The sequence below is a fragment of the Salvelinus fontinalis genome, chromosome 5 (assembly GCF_029448725.1).
Source record: "Salvelinus fontinalis isolate EN_2023a chromosome 5, ASM2944872v1, whole genome shotgun sequence".
In the NCBI taxonomy this organism is placed as follows: domain Eukaryota; kingdom Metazoa; phylum Chordata; class Actinopteri; order Salmoniformes; family Salmonidae; genus Salvelinus; species Salvelinus fontinalis.
This window is the reverse complement of record NC_074669.1, coordinates 48,029,113-48,057,110: the sequence shown is the minus strand read 5'-3', so window position 1 is coordinate 48,057,110 and position 27,998 is coordinate 48,029,113. Positions and strand designations below refer to the sequence as shown.

At 42.5% G+C, this 27,998-nt stretch overlaps 1 protein-coding gene across 6 annotated transcripts; it reads right to left on the bottom strand.

Moving 5' to 3' along the window:
- Positions 1-91: 91 nt before the first annotated feature.
- On the bottom strand, positions 92-27,640 carry LOC129855738 (serine/threonine-protein kinase BRSK2-like). Of its 6 annotated transcripts, none has more exons than XM_055923718.1 (19): positions 26,190-27,640; positions 24,778-24,872; positions 24,160-24,245; positions 21,088-21,228; positions 19,203-19,319; positions 19,073-19,106; positions 18,881-18,949; positions 18,649-18,795; positions 18,335-18,366; positions 17,716-17,880; positions 17,022-17,119; positions 16,468-16,630; positions 9,950-10,010; positions 8,709-9,318; positions 5,951-5,999; positions 5,581-5,704; positions 5,118-5,328; positions 4,628-4,717; positions 92-4,548 (listed from the first exon to the last, which is right to left on the bottom strand). In XM_055923718.1, exons 1-19 carry the CDS (start codon positions 26,275-26,277, stop codon positions 4,340-4,342), a joined length of 2,589 nt encoding a protein of 862 aa, XP_055779693.1. In that variant the 5' UTR covers positions 26,278-27,640; the 3' UTR covers positions 92-4,339. The 6 variants fall into 6 exon arrangements, with proteins under 6 accessions (XP_055779693.1, XP_055779694.1, XP_055779695.1 ...); XM_055923719.1 differs by having other exon boundaries at positions 16,468-16,621; XM_055923720.1 differs by having other exon boundaries at positions 16,468-16,618.
- Positions 27,641-27,998: the final 358 nt, after the last annotated feature.

The following is a 27,998-nucleotide window of genomic DNA, read 5'->3' as shown; positions in this document are numbered from 1 at the left end:
TCTGTTCAACCATAACAAAATGCAGATGATGTTTGATCACAATTTATGGTCAGTAATCCTAATTAATAGAACAGTAGGAATTGAGGCACCGTTTCTTAACTTCTGATGTAGTTTATTGTTCTTTATTTATCACAGGCAATAATAATCATAATAGTGCACTTTCATTTTTTTTATATAATACAGACATTTCTTATATAATCATCCTCATCATGTTGTTTTCCCCCCACATTACTGTTTTAAATATTTAAGAATTGTTTTGTTCTACTGTGTATGAAGGGGGGGGGATTACAGTTTTACAATCTTGGAATGATCAATAATGATGACAATAATAATATTGTGAGTACAGTGTGAATAAAGAATCAAGATATGGTTTCATACTTACTGTATACAATGGACAGAGACATGGGGAGGGGTGTGATTATATAAGGATGGGGTTGGGTTGAGGTATTTTCATCTGGATGAGAGGGTGGGGGGGTTTAAGAAGAGATAATGAGGGTGTAGGAAGGGGGCAAGGAGGGAGTTGGGGTGGTTGGCGAGAGAAGCGGCCTTTTCGCAGTAAGATTCACCCACAATGGGGTTGAAACATCTCCCCTCATCCCATCGTTTACTTTGAACGGTTATTTACACAGAATGTCTAAGGGTTTCGCTCTAGTTGTGTCTCCAGCCAGCATTTCCCCTAGTTTTTGTTTTCAGGCGAGGCAAGGCGGGGTGTCAAAGCTCTCAGTAACAGCAACGTCCAGGCCCTCTGGCCTCAACAACACCAATTGAAACCAAACTCTTTTAAAACGTGAAGCAACAGAGCTGGGCAGGGAGAAGCCTACCCCACCTATACAAAAGGTAAGGGTAACACGGTCTCTCACTAACTCTGTTTTTTAGCACAGGGTAATGGAAAATGAAAGACTGTGGGGTCGTGGGTCTTGTGTCACATCTATCTCCCATTCAAATGACCCTGACCTCTGACCTAGAATGTGGCGGGGGAGAGGATGAGGGCTCTGAGAGGTCGTGCACATACAATCTCACACAGACACCGGACACACACACTGACAGGTCGAGCAAATATAACAGACATGTACCTCCCTCCGTACGCATCATCTTAAGGCGCTCAAACTAATTCCTGGCTATGCAAAATCTTACTACTACTATTCTGTGCAGGTCGGTGCTGGATTCATAAGCCACCTATATTAATGCAGTAAAAAAAACATTCACTGTCATCATCACCTACGGGGCCACATTGCTTTCGAGTAGTGTCATGCAGCATTTCATTGGAGACTAGCTCGGCTAGCCTGGTTACACATTCACAATAGTTCCTGGAACCATGCTGGAAAGGACAATGTGAAAGGAAAATATCCAAGACAGCACAGTACGGTTCGACACGATAGTAGGAAAATGGGTACATGATTCCTGCCAAAAGCCGTTGAGTGAAGGGTGTGAGCTACAATGAGAGGTGAGCTACTAAAGTCAACAAGCTATAATCATGTTCTTTGCTGTGTGGAAGGGGAGCGAGACAAGCCCCAGGTAAGGAAATCGAGGAAGACTGTCTCCCACTCTTTTCGTATTTCATGGTAAATGGCCGATTCACACCAATTAAGTATACAGTACAGCCGTTATAGACAGAGTATGATAAATAAAGAGTTACAATAACCTACAGTTCTAAGTCTCCTGGCTACAGAATCGCCCTGTTTGCTGTACAAGCAGTTGTGTGCTACGGTAGCAGTGTGTTGACTCCGACTGATATGAAGTGTGATGACAGCTGATGGGAACGTGGTAAAACGTGCAGCGGGGAGTCTTAGTTACTGTGCTGTGGTCACAGCCAAGGAATGGTGAGGCAGGGTGAGACTGATAATAGGGGCTTAATGGCAGTGGCATGAAACAACAAGGTGTCGACTGACGACGGACTAGGGAGGGACTAGTGGAGCGACTAGAACGAAACCTGTGTTTTCTTTTGGTGCTCTGTGCAAGGGGTATGAGGAGGGTCGTAATGAAGGGGTTGGGGGGGCATGGCAGTGGCCAAGGGCGAAGGGATGGTAGGGGGAAACCACTTTATTTGTTTTGTGTCTTTTAGGACAGTGCATTCGAAGTTTAAGGTCCAATTTATAATAGTTTTTTTTTCTCTGAAAGAACAGGAGGGTCCGTGTGTATGTGAATACTGCTTGTGTTCTGCACGTGGTGTTGGGCCCTCAGTCAGTGTTTTATGTGGTGTGTCCATATCTTTGTACGCTTAAGTCAAAACATTCTAGCAGAATATGACAGAGAAGGAATTAGAGATTACTACCCCCACCCTTTCCTGCTCTCCTCTGCTTTCTCAAGTGTCTATAAGGGGAAAAAATGATTTACTTCATGGAAGATTTTCATAATTTTGCCATCCCAGAAATTCCCCAAAGCATCAAATCTATCCATGGTTCATTTCTTAAACTTTGTTTTGTTTTGTTGCTTTAAAATGGGAAATCTTCATTATACCAAACAAAGACAAATAAAATAAAAACACAAAATAAGCTGGAAGGATTTTTGCAGCATTGGTTTCTAAAACATTGAGGAATGAAATGGACAAGGGGTTGTTTTCTGTCTCGCTCTAGAAAAGAGGGTTCAATCTGGTTTCAACTACAGCAGCCATTTTGTCAGTTTCAATGCTGTTCCAATATTCCAACAGAACTTCCCCTCTATTTCTGTCAGCATCTTCCCTTTGCAATATATAAATCAACAAATAAATACATAAATATTAAATAAATCTGTGATATAAATAAAATAAATACTGTCACAATAGTGTTTGTTTTTGACATTCACTTGGTTAGCTTTATCTCCATTTTGTTGGCGGCAAACATCGAACTCATTTGTGCTCAAATCACATAAACAAAAGGAGAAAGGATAAAAAAACGAAATGGATTTCATTATTTTTGTGTGGTCTGTTCCTTTCCTCTCCTGGGAATGAGTGTGCAGCGGTTTCAATGTGTTTCTCTCTGTCATCCTTAAGTCAAAGTCTCCTTCTTCGTTTCTTGAAATGAGCTTTTCCACCTCACCTCCCTCTGCTCTCTTAACATAACAAGTCAGTTTAGGTGTATAGGGCCTTTTCAAAAGCCGCATCATTCAGTGCCCCATGTCGGCCATATTAAGAATGTAAGGGAGGGAGGAGGGAGGGTTGGTTGTTTTCTGTAGAAAACAATAATGGATGTGGAGTGCTTGGTTCAGTCCTCCTGGAATAAACAACTGATGAAGGTAACTTCCTGTGAACTACATCTTCTTCATCTTCCATTGGACTGAAGTGAACTGAGCTCATCATTCAGAGGATCTGCTGAGGGTTCCATTCATAGTATTACTCTAATGATTCTAGTTGTATCGTTCCATTATCTGTTTGAAATCTCTACATATTCCAGATGTCAGTTGTAGTGGGGGCGTTGAGACTTTCTTCCATGCCTTGTCTTATTTTTCTTCAACTTGGGTGATATCTGTAGAGATATCTGTTGCTTAATCCTCATTTAAAGGCAAGACGGTTTTCATAAGTTTGTTTCAATTGCATTTTAGGAATCATACAATTGTGGTGCTTGTTATAGAGAAAAACAGATATTTGTCTTTATTTTGTTCAAATAGCTGTATTGACATCTTTGGAGCTACTTGGATGTAAAGATGCATTTGGACGCTTCATTCTGATTTTGATGCAGTCTTCCTCATCATTATCTTAAATTCTACCATGTTTCTGTTCTCGTAACTTATCGTTAATGAGAATCCAGTGAAAGGACCCAACCTGTTTCCTTGATATCAACTGAATTGACTTGACCCGTAATATTTCACTCTCACTGACCCAAAAAGCGATGTTAAGTAAAACTTAAGTGGATCCACGTCAACTGGGAAACACTGTTATAATTGTTGCTAATATTTCGGAATTTCCACAATGGTTTTCATCTTATTGGTTGTAGACTGGATAACTTACCAAAAAAATATCAATTTTGCCTTTAACCATTCAGAGCCTGCCATTCCCCATATAAGTCTGCCCGCTTATTTTACTGGCTACATATTGTTGTTGACAGCTGCATGATGTGTTGTACTTCAAACATACAATTAGAAATTTTTCTGATCTTGGCTTCTGTTCTGAAGCAAATCTGAGTGACACTGCGTTTTCCTCTCGTCCGCTCTTTTCTTTCTTCTATCTTGGTGGCCAACTATCTTGTTGGGCCCGTTTCAGGTTGAAGCAGTGGTTTGTTATGATGATTGTGGGTCAGGTGGTTTGGTAGATGTGACGGTGGTAGTGGTGATGGTGGTAGTCTGAAGGGGTTTGTCTTTGTTGTCCTCTAGTGTCATCTCTCTCTATCTGCCCTATCTTGTTGATGTCTGTTTCCAGAATGTTCCCTCAGGGCTGGGACTGTGTCCCGTTGGAGGAAAGGAGTCTGGTCTTGTCTTTGCCCGAGCCCCTCCTCTGAAGCACACTCCCACTACCCCCTATCCCTGCGTCACCACGCTCACACCTCTCGCCCCGGTCCCCGCCTCCTTCCGAACGTCGGGAGTTTTGCCGGGTCGGGGTGCTGGGCGGACGCGAGGTCAGCTGCCCATTCTTCTCATCTGGGGAGAAAAATATTTTAAAAACATGAGTTTGATGAAGACAGAGATATAAATAGTGTGTGTGTGTGAGGGGACCCACCAGCCAGTGCCTGCACAGATGGCTGATCATGAGTACTAAGTAGCTGGGCTTGAATCGTTTCCACCACTCTCTTGAACCTGCGACTTGGACCTAAGGAGAAAGAAACACTCAGTCAAGGCATACACTGCTCCGCATCAATATTTTAGATTAATTACCTACATGTATAATGAGTTCTGTTAACCGTCTTGACAGTTTTGTGGTATATGTTGGGGATATATTATATAGGATAAAATCATGCCAAACATTAGTTACCAAACACTGATTACACATTTTTGCCAATAAATGTATCATAGACTAAATTAAACTGTAAAGTAAATCATACCTTCCGCTTAAGTCACATTTTCGCTTGAAAATCCTACTCCCATTTAAATCAAATGCATAACTAAGTGACAATACGTCTTAAGTGAAAGTTAGGATTTGCCCCTTGGTTGGTTGCAAGAACACTTGAAAAAAGCCTTACTGTAACACAAACAAGTTTGGGAACCACTACCTGATATGAGGGTGAAAGTCACACTGTAGATGCCATTTTCCCTCTTTCCTTCCCTCTCGGCTCGTTCCCTTTCTCTGTCCCTCTCTCCCTCAGAGAAGGCAATGTCCACCTGGAACCTAACAGGCTTCTGGAAGACGGAGGGGCCACCAGAGGACTTATACTCTGCTCTGAAGCTGGTCTGGGAGACGACGCTGTGACTCAGGGACGGGATCTGGACAGATGTAATGTAACACAGCATTGGAAACAGCTTTACAAGCGTTCCATCTATGTTTATGTGTTCATGTTTTATGAATGGGGTTGTGTATCTTTGTACCATGGCTGTACAGGCCTTTCACTGAAACCGAGTAGGGGAAGGTACAGAGGAGAGGAGAGTAGGGGAAGGTACAGAGGAGAGGAGAGAGTTGTCAGAGAGAGATAGAGAGGAAGAATGAGTGAGGATTTTCGGATAGACAGAGATACTCACCGACAAGAAAGCATGGACTATATCAGCTTTGATGGAACTAAGCGGTTTGTCTCTAATGACAACAAATATCTGTTCCTCCTTTTCCAGGCTGATGAAGTTCCCAAACCACGACTTCTTGGCCAGCCTACCAGTCAGAAGCAACAGTCATATAGTAATATTTTTTAAGAATCTACATTTCAAATGTTAAATAGAGGTGCTTTTATAAGCATTTATAATGTCTTATTCAAGGAAGTTGATTTAAAGTGTTACCTAAACATGCAGCATAGAAACATGCTACAGGCTAGCAGATAGCATTTTACATGACAGGCAGAACAGTCATTCTGATAGATATAGATAGACTAACTGTGTATGTCTAGGATTATCTACTTACTCTGGGCTTGATTCTGGAGTTAGACTGGACATGTCCTCCGGTGTTGGAACTACAGGAGAACAAAAGGAGAGAGATGGAGAGAAATAAAGGAGAGATGGGGGAGTTTATATATAGAGGGCAAGATAGAAAAATAAGGCGAAAGAGAGAGGGTGGGGAGGGAGAGAGTAGAGTGGAGTGGAGAGGGGGAAGTAGAACTTGATAACACCACTTGATGAGGTTCAGTTTCATTGATTTAAATGACTAATCTGTCTAATTAATTTGAGCACCGTACAGTACACTACGGTCCTTCTGCAATGGTAGAAGAGACTGTGGCTACTTTGAGAACAGAATATGCACATACTAGTAATAATGTTTACATACTGTTTTACACAATTCATATGTATTTACTGTCCTGGCTCATCCTATATACAGTGCTTTCAGAAAGTATTAACACCCCTTGACTTTTTCCACATTTTGTTGTACTACAGCTTGAATTTAAAATGGATTAAATATCTATTTTTTTTACTGGCCTACACACAATACCCCGTAGTGTCAAAGTTAAATTATGTTTAGACATTTTTACAAATGAATACAAAATTAAAAGCTGAAATGTCTTGACTCAAGGAATCAACCCCTTCCTTTTGGCAAGCCTAAATTGTCACACACACTGATGTTACACCTGTCTTTGTGATGGTCTCCACCCCCATCCAGGTGGTCGCCCATCTTCCCCATTATCCACTGTGTATTTATACCTGTGTTCTCTGTTTGTCTGTTGCCAGTTCGTCAAGTCAAACAGTGCGTTTGTTCTCACCTCCTGTTTTTCCCAGTCTCTTTCTCACCATCCTGGTTTTGACCCTTGCCTGTCCTGACTCTGAGCCCGCCTGCCTGACCCCTGAGCCTGCCTGCCGACCTGTACCTTTGCCCCACATCTGGATTATTGACCTCTGCCTACCCTGAGCCTGTCTGTCGTACGGTACCGTTGCTCCACCTCTGGTTTACTGACCCCTGCCAGCCTTGACCTGTCTATTGCCTGCCCCTGTTGGATTATTAAACCATTGTTAATTCGACATTGTCTGCATCTGGGTCTCACCTTCATACCTGATATAAATAAGTTCAGGAGTAAAAATGTGCTTAACTCACATAATAAGTTGCAATGACTCACTCTGTGTGCAACAACAGTGTTTAACATGATTTTTGAATGACAACCTCATCTCTGTACCCTACACATACAGATACATCCCTGGTCTTTGGTTGAATCTGTGTTTGAAATTCACTGCTCGACTGAAAGTCCTTCTTCAGTCGAGCAGTGAATTTCAAACACAGATTCAACCAAAGACCAGGGATGTTTCCCAAGCCTCACAAAGGGCACCTATTGGTAGATGGGTTAAAAAAAGCAGACATAGAATATTCCTTTGAGCATGGTGAAATTATTAATTACACTTTGGATGGTGTATCAATACACCGATTGACTACAAAGATACAGGCATCATTCCATACTCAATTGAAAGATATGAAGGAAATCACTTAGGGGATTTCACCATGAGGCCAATGGTGACTTTAAAACAGTTAGAGTTTAATGGCTGTGATAGGAGAAAACTGGGGATGGATGAACAACGTTACTACACAATACTAACCTAATTGAAGCCTGTACAGAATCTTTTTTAAATTCCAAAATATTTGCAACAAGGAACTAAAGTAATACTACAAAAAGTGTTGTTTGGGGCAAATCCAATATAACACATTACTGAGTACCACTCCATATTTTCAAGCAAATGGGTGGCTGCATCATGTTTATGGGTATGCTTGTAATCATTGAGGACTGGAGAGTTTTTCAGGATAAAAAAAAAAGAAACTGAATGGCACTAAGCACAGGTGAGAACCTAGTTCAGTCTGCTTTCCACCAGACACTGGGAGATGAATTCACCTTTCAGAAGGACAATAACATAAAACAAGGCCAAATCTAAACTGGAGTTGCTTACCAAAAAGACTGTGAATGTTCTTGAGTGGGCGAGTTACAGTCTTGACTTAAATCTGCTTGAAAATCTATGGCAAGACTTGAAAATGGTTGTCTAGCAATGATCAACAATTAATTGGACAGAGCTCGAAGAATTTAGAAAATAATGATAGACAAATGTTGTACAATCCAGGTGTGCAAAGCTATTTAGAGACTTACCCAGAAAGACTCACTTGTAATCACTGCCAAAGGTGATTCTAACACTCATGGGTGTGAATAGTTATTTTAAATTGAATTGAAAAAAATGTCTAAAAGACTTTTTCCACTTTGTCAGTATGTGTTATTATTGGTAGATGAGTGCACAAATAAATACATTTAATACATTTTGAATTCAGGCTGTAACAACAAAATGTGGAATAAGTCAAAGGATATGAATACTTTCTGAAGACACTAACTACTGATGTACACACCTTTCCTATTCATATACTGTCCATACACACCACTATATACTTAAATATTTATATTCATTGCTCGTTCTGAAATTATTATTTTGGGGATTTGTGTGTATTGTTAGGTATACTGCACTGTAACTAATTGATTTGATTGAAAATATGAATCACAATGCATATAATTGTTTATATCATATAATTTACTTTAGATATCAAGGTTTGGCCCAAATCTGTTTTGAGTCCAAATGAAATGAAATACATTGAATTGGCAAATTTGTGAATTGAAATAGAATTGACCTCTCCCCGTGCAGTTTGCCAATAACCCGTCCCACTCTCATACTACAGCTTGCACACACTCCCCCCCTCTCTCTCTCACCCTGCAGTTTGCGTCGGTGGAAGCGTGGCGATCCCAGCAGGTTGTTCTTAAAGGAGTTGAGGCGTGTCCTCCAGTGGGCGGAGCTACTGGCGGCCATCCCCCCGCTGCCTCCAGGGCTGGAGGGCGGGGTTAGGGAGAGGGATCCGCCCCCGCCCACACCCCCGCCGCCTCCCTCCGCCCTCGAGGAGGAGGAGGACGAGGAGGAGGAGGGAGGGGTGGGCGGGGGGTGCTGGGGGTGGTGGACGGGGGTTCCCAGGGGGGTGGGGAGTGGAGACCCCTGAGGGGTGACCTGTGGCACAGGGGCAGAGTTAGGATAGACGTTCTTAGTGACCGACTTAAAGACGGAAGGGGCGGGGAAAAAGAAGCGAGGGATGGGGGAGAGGATGGGTGAGGGGGACGGAGAGGGGGGAGTTTGGAGAGGTAGTGACTTCATGGACTGGAGGGGAGGGCGATCGGAGAGCCCTTTGGAGGGCAGAGTCTGGGTTTTGGGGTCAGGCACGGTCGTCCGTTGTGACGGCCGGGGAGTGGTGGCACTTCCTGGTTTGGGGTCTTTGGAGTGGGTGGTGGAGGCGGAGGTGACTTCTGATTGGCTGAAAGTGAAAACTGGGCTCTGATGCGTGGGAAGAGAAAGGACAGAGGGATGGAGAGGAAGGAAGGAGGGAAGGAAATATGAAGAGAGCAATGGTCATGAGTTATGATTTATGAATATACTATAGACTTCTGATTGTACTTACATTTCTAATTGTAGGGATTTATCAAATGAATATTCTGTTATTCATCTTATGTAAATTTAATAGCATCCATTTTGAATAAAGGTCCAGAGACCCTTTCAATTTGAGGGCTAATATGTGATCTTATCAGTGTGTGCCTCTTCTCTTGTGTGCCTCTATTTGGAATGTGTGTGTGTGTGTGTGTGTGTCTCTAGTGTTCCTCTAGGCCCTTACTATTGGTGTGTGTGAGTGTCTGTTATGGGTAATGGCTCAGAATGGGACAGTATGAGGGTGATGTACAGTCTCAGAAGAACAGTTACAATTACACTTCAGTACAGAGAAACACAATCAAATCACAGTAGTGTAGATGTGCAGTAGCACATTTCAACATGAACAAAAGGTAGTCTGTACAAAAATATACTGATATTACAGGTATGGTGTTTTATAAATTCGTCAGTAGAACCACCTCAATAATAATCAGGTAGTGTAAATGTGTCCATTTGTAAAAGAGTTGGTCAAGCATAGACTTACCCTGGGACTGCTGAGAGGACTTGATGAGAGCCCTGTTGAAGCGCCACTGACTGAACGAGACCTGGAGGACAAAAATCCTAGTATCAGAGAACACTGGTACAGTAACACATAGCATAGTCTCCCTTATGGAAAAACAACATGAATTTCACGTGATCTTATGTGAAGTTAATGAGATGACATGTAGTTTCATTTTATCACGTTGCCACACGTCACAACATTTAAAAGTTTTCCACATGTGAAAGTGCAAATTCGATTTTCACGTTAAAGTTTTTCCACGTGTGAAAATGCAATTCCACATATGGGAGTTTGATTTGATTTTCACAAGTGAACTGTTTACATATGAAAGTGCAAATTTGTTTTTCACATCTGAATCTGCAATTCACATGTGAGGTGAAAACATTTTACTCTTCTCACATGTGAAAGGGTGGTGTTAGCATGTGAACTCTATATTGAATACATGTGAAGAACTGACCTAATGCGCCTCTTATTTTATCCATGTAAAAATGTCAGCTCAATTTCAGCTTGACATTTTTTTTTAAAGGGAAGTAAATAAATGGTATGGGGGTTTTAAGGTAAGTGGTAGGTTGTTGAGCTAAAATGTGTGTCACGGCCCTTCTGCATTGCAGGGGCGGTTCCTCCTGCAGGCAGAGGGTCGTTAGTGATTGGAGCCACCTGGGCTCAGGGTATTGAAACTGCTTCACTAATCACTTTTGTCTCTCTCTCTGCTCCTCCAGGTATGATCCTGTTTTGTTTGTTCCTTTGTAGTGTTACATAGTTTTCACTCAGTCATATTCACACACACAGATTCACGCATCCCTGCACTTTACATACACCCTACATTATGATACTTCCACACCTCATTCTTTGTTTAAAGTTAATAGTTTTGGTTTAGAATAAAGAACCTTTTTGATTGGCCTATACCTGTTATTCGTGTCCCCTCATTTTTGTCACAGGCTATGAGCCGGCCTGTGACGTGTTATAAAAAAAGGGTCACAAATCTTTCATCAATGACAATATGCTTACATTTGACATGTTCACTTAGTACTGACTTTTCAAATCCAATCTTGGGTCATATTGAACTCACAACCTCTGGATTACGCTGATCTTGCTACTGCACCACAGAGTCTGTAGCAGTCTAAGAAGTCACATACACATTCATTACCTATAATACATTTCTGCATATAGAAAACGAGTGTCATCTGCACTGCTATTTTAGTTATAATTTAATCTGACTATTCTCTCATCATTGATATAATTTACTTTTTTCAGCAATTTGAGAGTTTTCTGTAAAGTTGTCTAATGTTGGTGGGGCATATTATTCTGTTTTAATGTTACTACTGAATATAATCGTTTTTCTTGACTGTATTATACAAAGCTGAGATTTACTTTTAAGTCCAAAGTGTAGGAATACATGTGAAATCAGTCATTGACACAGACATGGTGGTGTAACAGGAAGATTGTAATACTGTGACCCACGGGATCGTGAATACAAATCCTAGTTGAGGACCTATTGAAAAATAATTACTGTATAAATAACCATACACAATGTAATCAAGTGTGGAAACCACTGCAGCAATTTTGTGACATCCTATTAACTTTTTGTTTGCAGGTCATCACATAAATTCACATGTGAAACTTCGTGAAATATCACAAAGTGTTCCAAAACCACATGGTTTCACATGTGAAATAGAATTTTGCATGTGAAATCATGTGGAACTTTCACATGTGAAATTATGTTTTTTTCCATGACAACATTGGTACAGTACCACATAGTATGGTCCACTAACAGACTACACAAAGCATGTGTGATATATATATATATATATATATATATATATATATATATATATATATATATATATACACTGCTCAAAAAAATAAAGGGAACACTTGAACAACACAATGTAACTCCAAGTCAATCACACTTCTGTGAAATCAAACTGTCCACTTAGGAAGCAACACTGATTGACAATAAATTTCACATGCTGTTGTGCAAATGGAATAGACAAAAGGTGGAAATTTTAGGCAATTAGCAAGACACCCCCCAAAACAGGAGTGATTCTGCAGGTGGTGACCACAGACCACTTCTCAGTTCCTATGCATCCTGGCTGATGTTTTGGTCACTTTTGAATGCTGGCGGTGCTCTCACTCTAGTGGTAGCATGAGATGGAGTCTACAACCCACACAAGTGACTCAGGTAGTGCAGTTCATCCAGGATGGCACATCATTGCGAACTGTGGCAAAAAGGTTTGCTGTGTCTGTCAGCGTAGTGTCCAGAGCATGCAGGCGCTACCAGGAGACAGGCCAGTACATCAGGAGACGTGAAGGAGGCCGTAGGAGGGCAACAACCCAGCAGCAGGACCGCTACCTCCGCCTTTGTGCAAGGAGGTGCACTGCCAGCACCCTGCAAAATGACCTCCAGCAGGCCACAAATGTGCATGTGTCAGCATATGGTCTCACAAGGGGTCTGAGGATCTCATCTCGGTACCTAATGGCAGTCAGGCTACCTCTGGCGAGCACATGGAGGGCTGTGCGGCCCCACAAAGAAATGCCACCCCACACCATGACTGACCCATCGCCAAACCGGTCATGCTGGAGGATGTTGCAGGCAGCAGAACGTTCTCCACGGCGTCTCCAGACTCTGTCACGTCTGTCACATGTGCTCATGTGCTCAGTGTGAACCTGCTTTCATCTGTGAAGAGCACAGGGCGCCAGTGGCGAATTTGCCAATCTTGGTGTTCTCTGGCAAATGCCAAACGTCCTGCACGGTGTTGGGCACAACCCCCACCTGTGGACGTCGGTAAGCACAACCCCCACCTGTGGACGTCGGGCCCTCATACCACCCTCATGGAGTCTGTTTCTGACCGTTTGAGCAGACACATGCACATTTGTGGCCTGCTGGAGGTCATTTTGCAGGGCGCTGGCAGTGCACCTCCTTGCACAAAGGCGGAGGTAGCGGTCCTGCTGCTGGGTTGTTGCCCTCCTACGGCCTCCTCCACGTCTCCTGATGTACTGGCCTGTCTCCTGGTAGCGCCTGCATGCTCTGGACACTACGCTGACAGACACAGCAAACCTTTTTGCCACAGTTCGCATTGATGTGCCAACCTGGATGAACTGCACTACCTTAGCCACTTGTGTGGGTTGTAGACTCCGTCTCATGCTACCACTAGAGTGAGAGCACCGCCAGCATTCAAAAGTGACCAAAACATCAGCCAGGAAGCATAGGAACTGAGAAGGGATCTGTGGTCACCACCTGCAGAATCACTCCTGTTTTGGTGGGTGTCTTGCTAATTGCCTATAATTTCCACCTTTTGTCTATTCCATTTGCACAACAGCATGTGACATTTATTGTCAATCAGTGTTGCTTCCTAAGTGGACAGTTTGATTTCACAGAAGTGTGATTGACTTGGAGTTACATTGTGTTGTTTAAGTGTTCCCTTTATTTTTTTGAGCAGTGTATATACATACACACACAAAGTGCTGTGAAAAGGTATTTGCCCCCTTCCTGATTTCTTTGCACATTTGTCACACTTAAATGTTTCAGATCAAACAAATTTAAATATTACAAAGATAACTGCCTTTTGTGTTTACTTGGGTTAAGTGATGATTTTATTTATTAAGGGAAAAAAGCTATCCGAACTCTGTGAAAAAGTAATTGCCCCCTAAACCTAATAACTGGTTGTGCCACCCTCAGCAGCAACAACTGCAATCAAGCGTTTGCGATAATTGGCAATGAGTCTTTCACATCGCTGTGGAGGAATTTTGGCCCACTCTTCTTTGCAGAATTGTTTTAATTCAGCCACATTGGAGGGTTTTCGAGCATGAGCCTGCCTTTAAGGTCACGCCACAATATCTCAATCGGATTCAAGTCCGGACTTTGACTAGGCCACTCCAAAACATTCATTTTGTTTTTTAAAGCCATTCAGGAGATGGACTTGCTGGTGGGTTTTGGATCATTGTCCTGCTGCAGAACCCAAGTGCACTTCAGCTTGAGGTCACAAACTGATGGCCGGACATTCTCCTTCAGGATTTTTTGGTATAGAGCAGAATTCATGGTTCCATCAATCACAGAAAGTCATCCAGGTCCTGAAGCAGCCCCAGACATTCACACTACCACCACCATATTTGACTGTTGGTATGATGTTCTTTTTCTGAAATGCTGTGTTACTTTTACGCCAGATGTAACGGTACGCACACCTTCCAAAAAGTTCAACTTTTGTCTCATCAATCCACAGAATATTTTCCAAAAAGTTCATCAAGAAGTTTTTTGCCAAAAGTGAGACTAGGATTTTTGTCCTCCAGGTCTCGTTCAGTCAGTGGAGCTTCAACAGGGCTCTCATCAAGTCCTCTCAGCAGTCCCAGGGTAAGTCACGCTTGGCCAACTGATCTTATCATGCTTGACCAACTCTTTTACAAATGGACACATTTACACTACCTGATTATTATTGAGGTGGTTCTACTGAAGAATTTATAAAATACCATACCTGTAATATCAGTATATTTTTGTACAGACTACCTTTGTTATTTTTGGTCAGCAGTGGTTTTCGCCTTGGAACTGCAGTGGATGCCGTTTTTGCCCAGTCTCTTTCTTATGGTTGAGTCATGAACACTGACCTTAACTGAGGCAAGTGAGGCCTGCAGTTCTTTAGATGATGTTGTGGGTTCTTTCATGACCTCTTGGATGAGTCATCGCTGCGCTTTTGGGGAGATTTTGGTAGGCCGGCCACTCCTGGGACGATTCACCATTTTCTCCATTTGTGGATAATGGCTCTCACCGCGGTTCGCTTGAGTCCCAAAGCTTTAGAAATGGCTTTGTAACCCTTTCCAGACTGATAGATGTCAATTACTTTGTTTCTCATCTGTTCCTGAATTTCTTTGGATCACAGCATGATGTCTTGCTTTTTGAGATCTTTTGGCCTACTTCACTTTGTCAGACAGGTTCTATTTAAGTGATTTCTTGATTCAACAGGTCTGGCAGTAATCAGGCTTGGGTGTGGCTAGTGAAATTGAACTCAGCTTTCCAAAAAACGTGATTAACCACATTAAATTCATGATTAAACAAGGGGGGGGGAAATTACTTTGTCATATAGGGCCATGAAGGTTCGGATAATTTTATTAAGGGAAAAAAGCTATCACTTAACTGCATTTTGTGTTTACTTGGGTTATCTTTGTGTAATATTACAATTTGTTTGATGATCTGAAACATTTAAGTGTTACAAATGTGCAAAAAAATAAGAAATCAGGAAGGGGGCAAATATTTTTTCACAACACTGTATATATGGTGTGCATGTGTGTCTTTATGTGCGACCTGAGTGTGTGTATGTGAGGTTCTTCAAATAGCCACCCTTTGCCTTTGACAGCTTTGCACACTCTTGGCATGCTCTTAACCAGCTTCACTTGGAATGCTTTTCTAACAGTTTTGAAGGAGTCCCTACCTATGCTGAGCACTTGTTGGCTGCTTTTCATTCACTGTGTTGGGTCATTGTCCTGTTGAAAAACAAATGATACTCCCACTAAGCACAAACCAGATCACTGCAGAATGCTGAGGTAGCCATGCTGGTTAAGTGTGCTTTGAATTCAAAATAAATCAGACAGTGTTAACGGCAAAGCACCCCTACACCATAACACCTCCTCCATGCTTACGGTGGGAAATACACATGCGGAGATCATCCGTTCACCCACACCTGGTCTCACAAAGACACGGCGGTTGGAACCAAAAATCTCCAATTTGGACTCCAGACTAAAGGACAAATTTTCACTGGTCCGTTGCTAATGTCCATTGCTCGTGTTTCTTGGCCCATCAAGTCTCTTGTTAATGGTGTCCTTTAGTAGTGGTTTCTTTCCAGCAATCCGACCATGAAGGCTTGCTTCACACAGTCTCCTCTGAACAGTTGATGTTGAGATGTGTCTGTTACTTGAACTCTGTAAAGCATTTATTTGGGCTGCAATTTCTGAGGCAGGTAACTCATGAATTTATCCTCTGCAGCAGAGGTAACTCTGGGTCTTTACATTCCTGTGGCAGTCCTCATGGGAGCCGGTTTCATCATAGCGCTTGATGGTATTTGCGACTTCACTTGAAGGTTCGAAGTTCTTGAAAATGTCCATATTGACTGACCTTCATGTCTTAAAGTAATGGACTGTCGTTTCTCTTTGCTTATTTGAGCTGTTCTTTCCATAATATGGACTTGGTACTTTTACCAAATAGGGGCATCTTCTGTATACCCCCCCTTACCTTGTCACAACACAACTGATTGGCTCAAATGTATTAAGGAAAGAAATTCCACAAATTAACTTTTAATAAAGGCACACCTTTTAATTGAAATGCATTCCTCATGAAGCTGGTTGAGAGAACACCAAGAATGTGCAAAGCTGTCATCAAGGCAAAGGGTGGCTATTTAAAGAATAGTTTTGATGTCTTCACTATTATTCTACAACATAGAAAATAGTAAAAATAAAGAAAAACCCTTGAATGAGTAGGTGTTCTAAAACTTTTGACCGGTAGTGTATCTATGTCTAACCTCTGGCTGTGTGCGGAGGTGTCTAGCGCCCTGCGCGTGGGTGTGGGGGAGCCCTGCTCTGTCACACTCAGCACCTCCAGACTCTTCCTCTCCGGCCGGCACCGGCCATGACGGGTCAGCATGGGAGAGTCCACCCGTTTCCTAGGGGGATCTGCTGGGAGACCTTAGAACGGTTAGAATCCAGGTCTCAGAGGTACACAGAAAGGTTAAAGCACCTCTAACTTATGAATTTGTTGTACATTTTTGTCACAGGACAATTATTTTGAAGTTTACTTGCAGCTCTTTTATTTTGAAACAGAATTGCCAGATGTTGCTTATTGTTGCTAGCTTCACAGATACCTATCAGTAAGTCCGAGTTGGCTAGAAATAGAATGTTCCAAATTATTTCTTAGAATGTTATGTTAGAATAGAATGTTTCTGGGAGTGTTCAGAGCACACGGTGGACACTTCGGGGTAATCAGAGTGTCCAATATGTGTAGGTTAGGAATGTTGTTCCTTTCTAATATATGTTGTCTAAAGGTTTTCTAATGTTGTCTAAAGGTTTTCTTTCTAACCTATATCGTTCCTGGGCGGCAGGTCTTCGTCCTCACAGCTGGGGTAACGCTCTTTCCTGTCCAAGAGGAGGTAGTAGATCATCTTCTCCTGGTTGTCTCTTGGAAAACGAGAGAGAGAGCGATAGAGAGAGAGAGAGCGAGAGATCGTAAGAGACATTCAAGGATTGAAAAAGAGTGTTGCAATATCTAGGGTTAATATCTGACCAGAATATAATTGTTTTATAACAATAACGAAACAATTGTAGTAGTATAGTTACAGCATGAATAGTTCACTCAGAACTAGAGCATAATGTGAATGTGAGAGTTGGAGGGACAACAGTAGAAGGAGAAAGAGCCATTGTTAATATCTTTGGTCATGTTTATGCTTTGCCAGAGTGATGTAACATTTGACGTGCCAAAAAAGCAGATTATATTAGTCAGTCAGTCAAGAGAGAGAGAGAGATTAAAAAGAGGAAGAGGAAGGACCCTGTCCAAAAACTCCACAAAGTCATATTTCCAAAGGTCAGATTACCTTTACTTTATCCTATTCCTACTTCTAATAAAGAGGTGCCAGAGACACTAAGAGAGAGATCAATAGTTCGTTTCCACAGCAACCAGTGAATGGTGACACTACAGGGGCCACATCAAGGGACACTCATCGCAGGTCCCGGGTCAGCTTTCCCCAGTCTCTAAAAGCATCCAAGACAGTACTCACTCCTCACACTGCAGGTCCTGGGTCAGTTTTCCCCGGTCTCTGAAGCAGCCCAGAGAGTGCATGCTGTCCAGTACATCGGGGTCCAGCTCTGTCAGCGACACAATCCTCTTCACACACACACGCCTGGGAGGAGGCTGCTCCGGACACGGCTCGTTACGACCACCACTGACAAGGGAGAAATATGGAAAGGGGGAAAGAGATAGTGTGAAAAGAGAGATAGATCGAGATAGAAAGACAAATGGAGGGGAGAGAGTACAGATGAGTGAAGAGTTCCGTGAACAAGGTCACATACACAAGCAACTCAACTGACTGTTTCTTTTATTCTTCTATTCAGAGAGAAGACAATGATAAGTTTTTTAAATTTAACCTTTATTTAACTAGGCAAGTCAATTAAGAACAAATTCTTATTTACAATGACTGCCTAGGAACAGTAGGTTAACCGCCTTGTTCAGGGGCAGAACGACAGATTTTTACCTTGTCAGCTCAGGGATTTGATCTAGCAACCTTTCGGTTACTGGCCCAATGCTCTAACCACTAGGCTACCTGCCTAGTGTCAGAGAAAACCAGCTGTGGGTGAGAAAGTAGAGAAAATAGAGTAGAATGGGATGAGTGTACTTACAGATACCAGGAGTGTTTTTGTATTGCTTCTAGCTGTAAGAGAACACAGACACAGTCAGTTAGTTACCTAAACAGAACACAGAGTACTCCTACATCTAGTCAGTACCGTGAGTCTCTCCCCCCCACCCTTTTTCCCCCCTCTCCTCCCCTCTCCTGTACCGTGAGTCTCCTGTCAGGGTTGACCTCGATCATGCCTTTGAGCAGGGCCTGGCTCTCCTTCGCCCCATCATCATCCTCCCTCTCTCCATAATCCCCTTCCCTCTCCTCTCTCCCTTCCACCATCCTCACCCTCTATCCCCCTCTCCTTCCCCATACCGTGAGTCTCTTGTCAGGGTTGACCTCAATCATTCCTTTGAGCAGGGCCTGGCAGTCTGGGGGGATGAAGTGGGGCATGTGGAACACCCCACTCTTCACCTTCTCAAGGAGCTGACGCAGGTTGTCATGGTCAAAGGGTAGAGCTCCCTACACACACAGGAAAGGAGAAAGGGGAGTTACAGAGCGAGAGACAGAGGGGAAGAAAGATGGAGAGAGAGGAAGAGGTTCTTACCACCAGCAGTGCAAAGAGGATAACGCCACAGCTCCATACATCTGCCCTGCGACCATCATACTTCTCCCCCTGCAATACAAGAAGACGGCACTACACTCACTTAGAATAAAATATATTCACTGTTCAATCATACAGTATATACACACACATATTGTAGGTGCATGCACCTTGACAATAACAACAGACACTTACCCTGATAACTTCTGGACATGCATAGTGAGGAGATCTGAAATCATTCAGAAGAAAGAAAATAACGTTCTTAACATTCATAAACATACTGTACATCACTAAGGACACCCGCATGCAGGAACACAGTACTCACCCACAGCTGGTCTCTAGCAGGCTGTCCCCCACCTGTAGGGAGGCCATGCCGAAGTCAGCTATGCGGATGTTGTTCTTCTCATCCAGGAGCAGGTTCTCAGGCTTCAGGTCTCTATGACTACACACACACACACGTTAGCGGAACAGGTCTATTCTCTTCTTTCACTTCTTCTTTTACCTCTCAATCTCTCTAGTTTTAAATAGATTGATTTAAAATTGTGGCTGTGTATACAGTTGAAGTCGGAAGTTTACATACACCTTAGCCAAATGTCGATATAGGACTCGTGTTACTGTGGATACAGATACTTTTGTACCTGTTTCCTCCAGCATCTTCACAAGGTCCTTTGCTGTTGTTCTGGGATTGATTTGCACTTTTCCCACCAAAGTACGTTCATATTCTAGGATACAGAATGCGTCTCCTTCCTGGGCGGTATGATGGCTGTGTGGTCCCATGGTGTTTATACTTGCGTACTATTGGAAATTGCTCCCAAGGATGAACCAGACTTGTGGAGGTCTACAATTTTTTTTCTGACGTCTTGGCTGATTTCTTTTGATTTTCCCATGATGTCAAGCAAAGAAGCACTGAGTTTGAAGGTAGGCCTTGAAATACATCCACAGGTACACCTCCGATTGACTCAAATGATGTCACTTAGCCTATCAGAAGCTTCTTTTTCTTGAATTTTCCAAGCTGTTTAAAGGCACAGTCAACTTAGTGTCTGTAAACTTCTGACCCACCTGAATTGTGATACAGTGAATTATAAGTGAAATAATCTGTCTGGAAACAATTGTTGGTAAAATTACTTGTGTCATGCACAAAGTAGATGTCTTAACCGACTTGCCAAAACTATAGTTTGTTGACAAGAAATTTGTGGAGTGTTTGAAAAACGAGTTTTAATGACTCCAACCTAAGTGTATGTAAACTTCCGACTTCAACTGCATATACACTGCTCAAAAAAATAAAGGGAACACTTAAACAACACAATGTAACTCCAAGTCAATCACACTTCTGTGAAATCAAACTGTCCACTTAGGAAGCAACACTGATTGACAATAAATTTCACATGCTGTTGTGCAAATGGAATAGACAAAAGGTGGAAATTATAGGCAATTAGCAAGACACCCCCCAAAACAGGAGTGATTCTGCAGGTGGTGACCACAGACCACTTCTCAGTTCCTATGCTTCCTGGCTGATGTTTTGGTCACTATTGAATGCTGGCGGTGCTCTCACTCTAGTGGTAGCATGAGACGGAGTCTACAACCCACACAATGGCTCAGGTAGTGCAGTTCATCCAGGATGGCACATCAATGCGAACTGTGGCAAAAAGGTTTGCTGTGTCTGTCAGCGTAGTGTCCAGAGCATGCAGGCGCTACCAGGAGACAGGCCAGTACATCAGGAGACGTGGAGGAGGCCGTAGGAGGGAAGCAACCCAGCAGCAGGACCGCTACCTCCGCCTTAGTGCAAGGAGGTGCACTGCCAGAGCCCTGCAAAATTACTTCCAGCAGGCCAATGGGCAAGACAAGATTTAAGCGCTTTTGAACGGGGTATGGTAGTAGGTGCCAAGCGCCCTGGTTTGAGTGTTTCAAGACCTGGAAAGCCTTTCTGGGGTTTTCACGCTCAACAGTTCCCCCTGTGAATCATGAATGGTTCACCACCCAAAGGACATCCAGCCAACTCGAAGCAACTGTGAGAAGCATTGGAGTCAACATGGGCCAACATCCCTGTCGAACGCTTTCGACACCTTGCAGAGTCCATGCCCATACGAATTGAGGCGGTTCTGAGGGAGGTGCAACTCAATAAGAAAGGTGTTCCTAATGTTTGGTATACTCAGTGTTAATCGTTATATAAAGTATATTGCTGTATATACTGCATTGCTGTAGTGTCTGACCATATAGAGTGGCTGTGGCAGAAGTCAAGCGCTGAGATGATCTGTCTGAAGAACTTCCTGGCCTCTTTAGGTGTCAGTCTGCCCTTCTTCACCAGGTAGTCAAATAACTCTCCTCCTGAGACATGCTCCAACACCAGATACCTGGGAGAGGGGGATAGGGAGGGAGGTAGGTAGGGATAGAAAAAAGGGTGGGGATTGAAGGAAGTGGGAGAGAGAATGACAGGGAGGGAGGGAGGGATCAAATGCTGTATGTTCAAGCATATCATAATAACAAACTATATACCCACTGTACATGCTCATACCTTCACTCATGCACTCTGATGTGTACATGCTTGAACATAGTCCTGCATAGGCCTGTTCATATGCTCACACTTTCAGTACAGCACCAATTATCACTCACACACAATCATGCGCGCACACACATACAGTTGAATTCGGAAGTTTACGTACATCTTAGTAAAATACATTTAAACTCAGTTTCACAATTCCTGACATTTAATCCTCATAAAAATTCCCTGTCTTAGGTCCGTTAGGATCTCCACATTATTTTAAGAATTTGAAATGTCAGAATAATAGTAGAGAGAATAATTTATTTCATCATGTATTTCTTTCATCACATTCCCAGTGGGTCAGAAGTTTACATACACTCAATTAGTATTTGGTAGCATTGCCTTTAAATTGTTTAACCTTTCTGGCACAGGCAGTCCGCTAGCGACCCATCTCGACACCATCCGGTGAAATTGCAGAGCACCAAATTCAAAATACAGAAATAGTCATAACAAACATTCATAAAAATACAAGTGTTACACATCGGTTTAAAGATGAACTTCTTGTTAATCCAGCCACTTTGTCAGATTTCAAAAAGGCTTTACGGCGAAAGCATACCATGCGATTATCTGAGGACAGCGCCCTGCTTACAAAAGCATAAACATTTTCCAACCAAATAGAGGAGTCACGACAGTCAGAAATAGCAATAAAATTAATCACTTACATTTGAAGATCTTCATATGGTTGCAGTCACAAGAGTCCCAGCTACACAATACATGTTTGTTATGTTCGATAAAGTCCCTCTTTATATGCCAAAAACTCAGTTTGTTGGCGCGTTTTGTTCAGTAATCAACTGGCTCAAAGGCGGTCAAAATATGCAGACGAATACATCCTCATAGTACCGGTAAAGTTCGTCGAAACATGTCAAACGATGTTAATAATTAATCCTCAGGTTGTCAATTGTCTAAATAATCGATAATATTTCAACCGGACAATAGCGTCTTCAATAGAAAGGAAAAACAACAAAGGGCGAGCACTTGGTCATGCGCGCAAACCAGCACTGCATGATTCTACAGTCCACTGACAGAAAGGTCTCATTCTTCTTCATTTTTCAGAAAACAAGCCTGAAACAACGTCTAAAGACTGTTGACATCTAGTGGAAGCCATAGGAACTGCAATTTTAGAGTGTTTTCTATCCAAATATACCAATTATATGCATATCCGAGCTTCTGGACCTGAGTAACAGGCAGTTTACTTTGGGCACGCTTATCATCCAGACGTCAAAATACTGCCCCCAAGCCAAAAGAAGGGTCAAACGTTTCGGGTAGCCTTCCACAAGCTTCCCACAATAAGTTGGGTGAATTTTGGCTCATTCCTCCTGACCGAGCTGGTGTAACTGAGTCAGGTTTGTAGGCCTCCTTGCTCGCACATGCCTTTTCAGTTCTGCACACAGATTTTCTATGGGATTGAGGTCAGGGCTTTGTGATGGCCACTCCAATACCTGGACTTTGTTGTCCTTAAGCCATTTTGCTACAACTTTGGAAGTGTGCTTGGGGTCATTGTACATTTAGAAGACCCATTTGCGACCAACCTTTAACTTCCTGACTGATGCCTTGAGATGTTGCTTCAATATATCCATATAATTTTCCTTCCACATGATGCCATCTAGTTTGTGAAGTGCACCAGTCCCTCCTGCAGCAAAGCACCCCCACAACATGATGCTGCCACCCCCTGTGCTTCACGGTTGGGATGGTGTTCTTTGGCTTGCAAGCGTCCCCCTTTTTCCTCCAAACATAACAATGGTCATTATGGCCAAACAGTTCTCTTTTTTTTTCATCAGACCAGAGGACATTTCTCCAAAAAGTATGATCTTTTTCCCCATGTGCAGTTGCAAACCGTAGTCTGGCTTTTTCATGGCGGTTTTGGAGCAATGACTTCTTCCTTGCTGAGCGGCCTTTCAGGTTATGTCGATATAGGACTCGTTTTACTGTTTATATAGATACCTTTGTACCCGTTCCTCCAGCATCTTCACAAGGTCCTTTGCTGTTGTTCTGGGATTGATTTGCACTTTTTGCACCAAAGTATGTTCCTCAATAGGAGACAGAACACATCTCCTTCCTTAGCGGTATTACGGTTGCGTGGTCCCATGGTGTTTATACTTGCGTACTATTGTTTGTACAGATGAACGTGGTACCTTCAGGCGTTTGGAAATTGCTCCCAAGGATGAACCAGACTTGTGGAGTTTTTTCTGACATCTTGTCTGATTTCTTTTGATTTTCCCATGATGTCAAGCAAAGAGGCACTGGGTTTGAAGGTAGGCCTTGAAATATATCCACAGGTACACCTCCAATTGACTAAAATTATGTCAATTAGCCTATCAGTAGCTTCTAAAGCCATGTCATCTTTTTCTGGAATTTTCCAAGCTGTTTAAAGGCACAGTCAACTTAGTGTCTGTAAACTTCTGACCACTGGAATTGTGATACAGTGAATTATAAGTGAAATAATCTGTCTGTAAACAATTGTTGGTAAAATTACTTGTGTCATCCACAAAGTAGATGTCCTAACCAACTTGCCAAAACTATAGTTTGTTAACAAGAAATTTGTGGAGTGGTTGAAAAACGATTTTTAATCACTCCAATCTAAGTGTATGTAAACTTCCGACTTCAGCTGTACATGCATGCACGCACTTACGCACATACACACACAGACATACACACAGTATATTATTGAGTTTTAGTACAGTACAAGAGACAGGCAGAAAGAGAGGGAGAAAGAGTGTGTGAGAAAAGAGCATAATATACTTACAGGTATTTGTTATTCTCATAAACATCATGCAGCTTCAGCACATGAGGGTGCTCTATTAGTTTTAGAATAGCTATCTCCCTCTCCACCTGGAGATAGAGAAAGAGAGCAAGAGATAGGGAAAGAGAGAGAGAGAGAGAGGAGATAAAGATAGCAGGAGCAAGAGGGGAAGAGATAGAGAGAGGGAGAGAGAGCGCGAGCGAGAGTGTGTCAGTGAGTGAATGTGACAGAGAGTTTGTATACACACGGTTCATAGCCTATACACACAGTGCATAGCCTATACACACCTCAAATAACCCAGAAGTAGAATACAAAGAAGAACCAAAGAGGAAGAAAAAGCTGATGATATATTGTATATCAATACCTTAATTATTAACGACAGCACGCTGGCTGTCTATATAATGTGCTTCTACAAATGCATATTAGCAGGCTCATGGCTCTCTCTGTAGGCTACTGGACCTTCAGAAGGACAGACTCAGAGAGCGTCTGAGTCCCAATTTGCACCTTACTCCCTATAAAGTGCACTACTTTTGACCAGCGCCCATGCTCTGGTCAGAAGTAACATATGATGTAGGGAATAGGGTGCCATTTGGGACGCAGGCAGCTTCTCTGGGTTCATACCTTCATAAGGACAGACTCAGACAGCTTCTCTCGGTTCACAATCTTTATGGCCACCTTCTGTCCCGTAATACAGTGGACTCCCAGCTTCACCAAACCTGGGAGAGAGAGGGTGGAGGAGGAGATGGGGGGGAGTGAGAGAAATAGAGAGAGACAAAGACCGAGATAGAGAGAGCAAAATAGAGCAGAAAGAAAGAAAAGCTTTGAGTTTGTCTTTTGTTTTAGTTACCTTTATTTTCAACACAGCTCAATTCTCATTCATAACAAGTGAACCAGAACCAGACCATACAGGAGACACAGGTGGAGCATGACCTCACCCATACTATATTGACTTGACTATGCAGAACCTAATGGTCTAATTCAGCGACTGCAGTCTACATCAATCTGTTTACAGTTCAACCAGTTCAATCAACTAAGTCTACACCAGCCTGTTTCCAGCACTGACATCTGATACGACAAGTCTACCACTTACTCACCAAAACCTCTATAATAAACCAAGCAATTTCAGTCTTCTCTATCGATTTAAATTCAAGTAAGCTGGTCACATTACACAGGTCTAAAAAAGTCTACCGAGGGCCAGACTCCCAGACCAGGATTAAGTCTACTCCTAGATTAAAAAGCATGCTCAGTGGAGAAAGTACTGTTTAGTCCAGGAATAGAGAATAGACTTAATCTGGGACTGGTACATCAGCCCTTAATAGATCAGTTCAATCTGCTAGTCCAGTCTCCGCCGTCTAGTAGCCTACTTTACTATGGTGGAGGGTCATTTAAATCCAATATAAAGGTCCGGTTTCCCAGACACAAATTAAACCTAATCCTGGACTAAAAAGCCCTTTCAATAGAGAATGAAGCCCTGGACTAGGCTTAATCTGAACCGGGAAACCACCCTTTATGTTGGAGTTAGTTAGACTTCAGAGCACCAGGAGATAAAAGATAACAATATCTGCCTGACTGTGTCCACAACTGTACTGCATTGTCAATGAGATCCACACCTCAGAACACATGGATTAATTCATTCATAAAGGACATACACACATACACAAACAAGCAGACACATACATACAACTACTCCCACAATAATATTACATGCAACATTATACACATGTAAAACCTGTGACAGCATGCTTCACATTACTGATCACAGATATTTGTCAATATCAATAATATTGGACATATTGGCCCATTCATGTCAGTTGCTACCACTACTGGAACATACAATCAAATACACACAAATATCAATACTGAGGACATAATGTCCAGGTGCACAAAGAGTGGACTCTTTAGATGACCAATTGTATTTCTCGGCCATATACATAAATAGCTATAGATTTGACTATTTTCATCTACCATGCACTAATTTTAGCAGCTTTTTCGCGTGATGATGCGTTTCAAGGGAGCGGTGCAAGTATGCTTACCTGTCTGCCCCTTCCCAAGGGTTTTCTCCAACCGGTAAGGCCCGACGTATTGGGCCGACTGGCCTACGGACAGCTCCTTGCTTGTCATGATGTCCGTGCGTTGAAGGCGAAATTATATGATGATAAGGAGATCAAATCACTATTGTTTTCAATAGGAATTTATAGCTATCGGTCCTCGGGGTAGAACGGCTCCACGGTAATAGCATTACAGACGCCTTGCGATATTGTCACAGGGAGGAATGGAGAGAGCGGTTGTAGTCGTGATGACAATTTCGTGGCCTATCGTCTAGGCTAGGCTACTCCCATGCACTTGCCTTTTTCTATGCGGTTACCGTTATATAAATTCAGTAAACTCCAGCTTATTATCAACGACCGTGAATCAACTAAGCAGGAATTAAATAATGGGATGTTAGAAAGTGGAAGTGAGAAATTCGTAGGGAGATTTTGACAGGTGCATATTTGAGAAGTCCAAAATGATGGCAGTTATTATGAATTACAATTATTATTAACAATATACGAAATAAAAGTGTCCTATTGTTAATATTAGTACAGGCAGATAGATGTAAGGAGCTGCAATAGCCTATCAAAAATTATTGAATCAGATAGGCTCCATGTAACGGCTAGATTGCACACAATTCTGCACCTCATAGCCTACACCCGTTACTGTCATCAGTGATCCTTATAATAACATACTAACGGCATTTGTAGAGAAATCTTATTATCGTAACATATTTTAGTCTCCCTCCACCTCTTGTTGTCCCATTTTGGTATGTAGACTATCTCTGCTCCGTCCTTTAGGCTATATGAATAGAAATATTCCGTTTTAGCCTCAGAGGGGTGGTTTTCCCAATATCCGGTGCACTCTTCGGATTATCCCAGGGCCTGGTATCAGGAAATAGAGGGGAACAGAGCGTCAAAACAGCCACCCTGCTATACACACCCGTTCAGACTAGCCTACACTTCTTTCAATCTGTATTCTCCAGTCAACGTCTGTCAACAATTTCACCTTGCGTTTCTGTTCAGACCAAAATTATCTTTTCTTTCGAGAAATAACCGTTTTCTCTATTATGTAAAATGCTCGATTGGATGGTTGTAATAAATCGTGGTTCTACAAAAAAGAACAATATTTAGCTGGCGTAGTACTCTCCTCCCTCCCTCTCCTTCTATCCCTTGCTCTCTCCCTCCCTCGCCGTCTATGGACATATCACAGCATCCCCGTTCGCGCTTCTGCCGCCGCCTGTTTCAAGATTCATCCTTCACCGGCGTCCTTGTGCAGAAAGATGTAGCTTCAGAAGCGATTCGAAAAATATCTGCTTGTCTGTCGAAGTTCTTTGCATCCACAACCCGTCACGGGATAGCCTCCCTTCTGGCCGCAAAACCGTTTAATTTTTTCTCTCCCCTCTTCCTTCTCCTCATCCGATACGGCAGCATCAGCATCCGGGTTCCGCCCCCCGCTCTCTCCTCCACCCCATCCTTTCCTTGTCTGCCTCTCCTTAAAATATTCTCTCCGTCGACTCCTATCCGCTCACCTACTTCTCTTTTCAAACACACCAACTTTTGGGCTGAGGGGGAAACGCATGAAAATACCCTTTCATCATCTAATGGTATAAAGAAAAGAAGATACACTTGTTGTTGAATGTTCTTGTAGAATAGAATAGTATAGTATAGAATGACAAACCGATTAATTTACTTCCTTTTAATAGTATTTGTACGTCCCTCTTTGATCCATTTCCACGTCTTTCTTATTTCATCCCAGCACAAATGTAATACACGCCTTTACTAGTGTTTAACTAAAAGTATGTTTCTCTT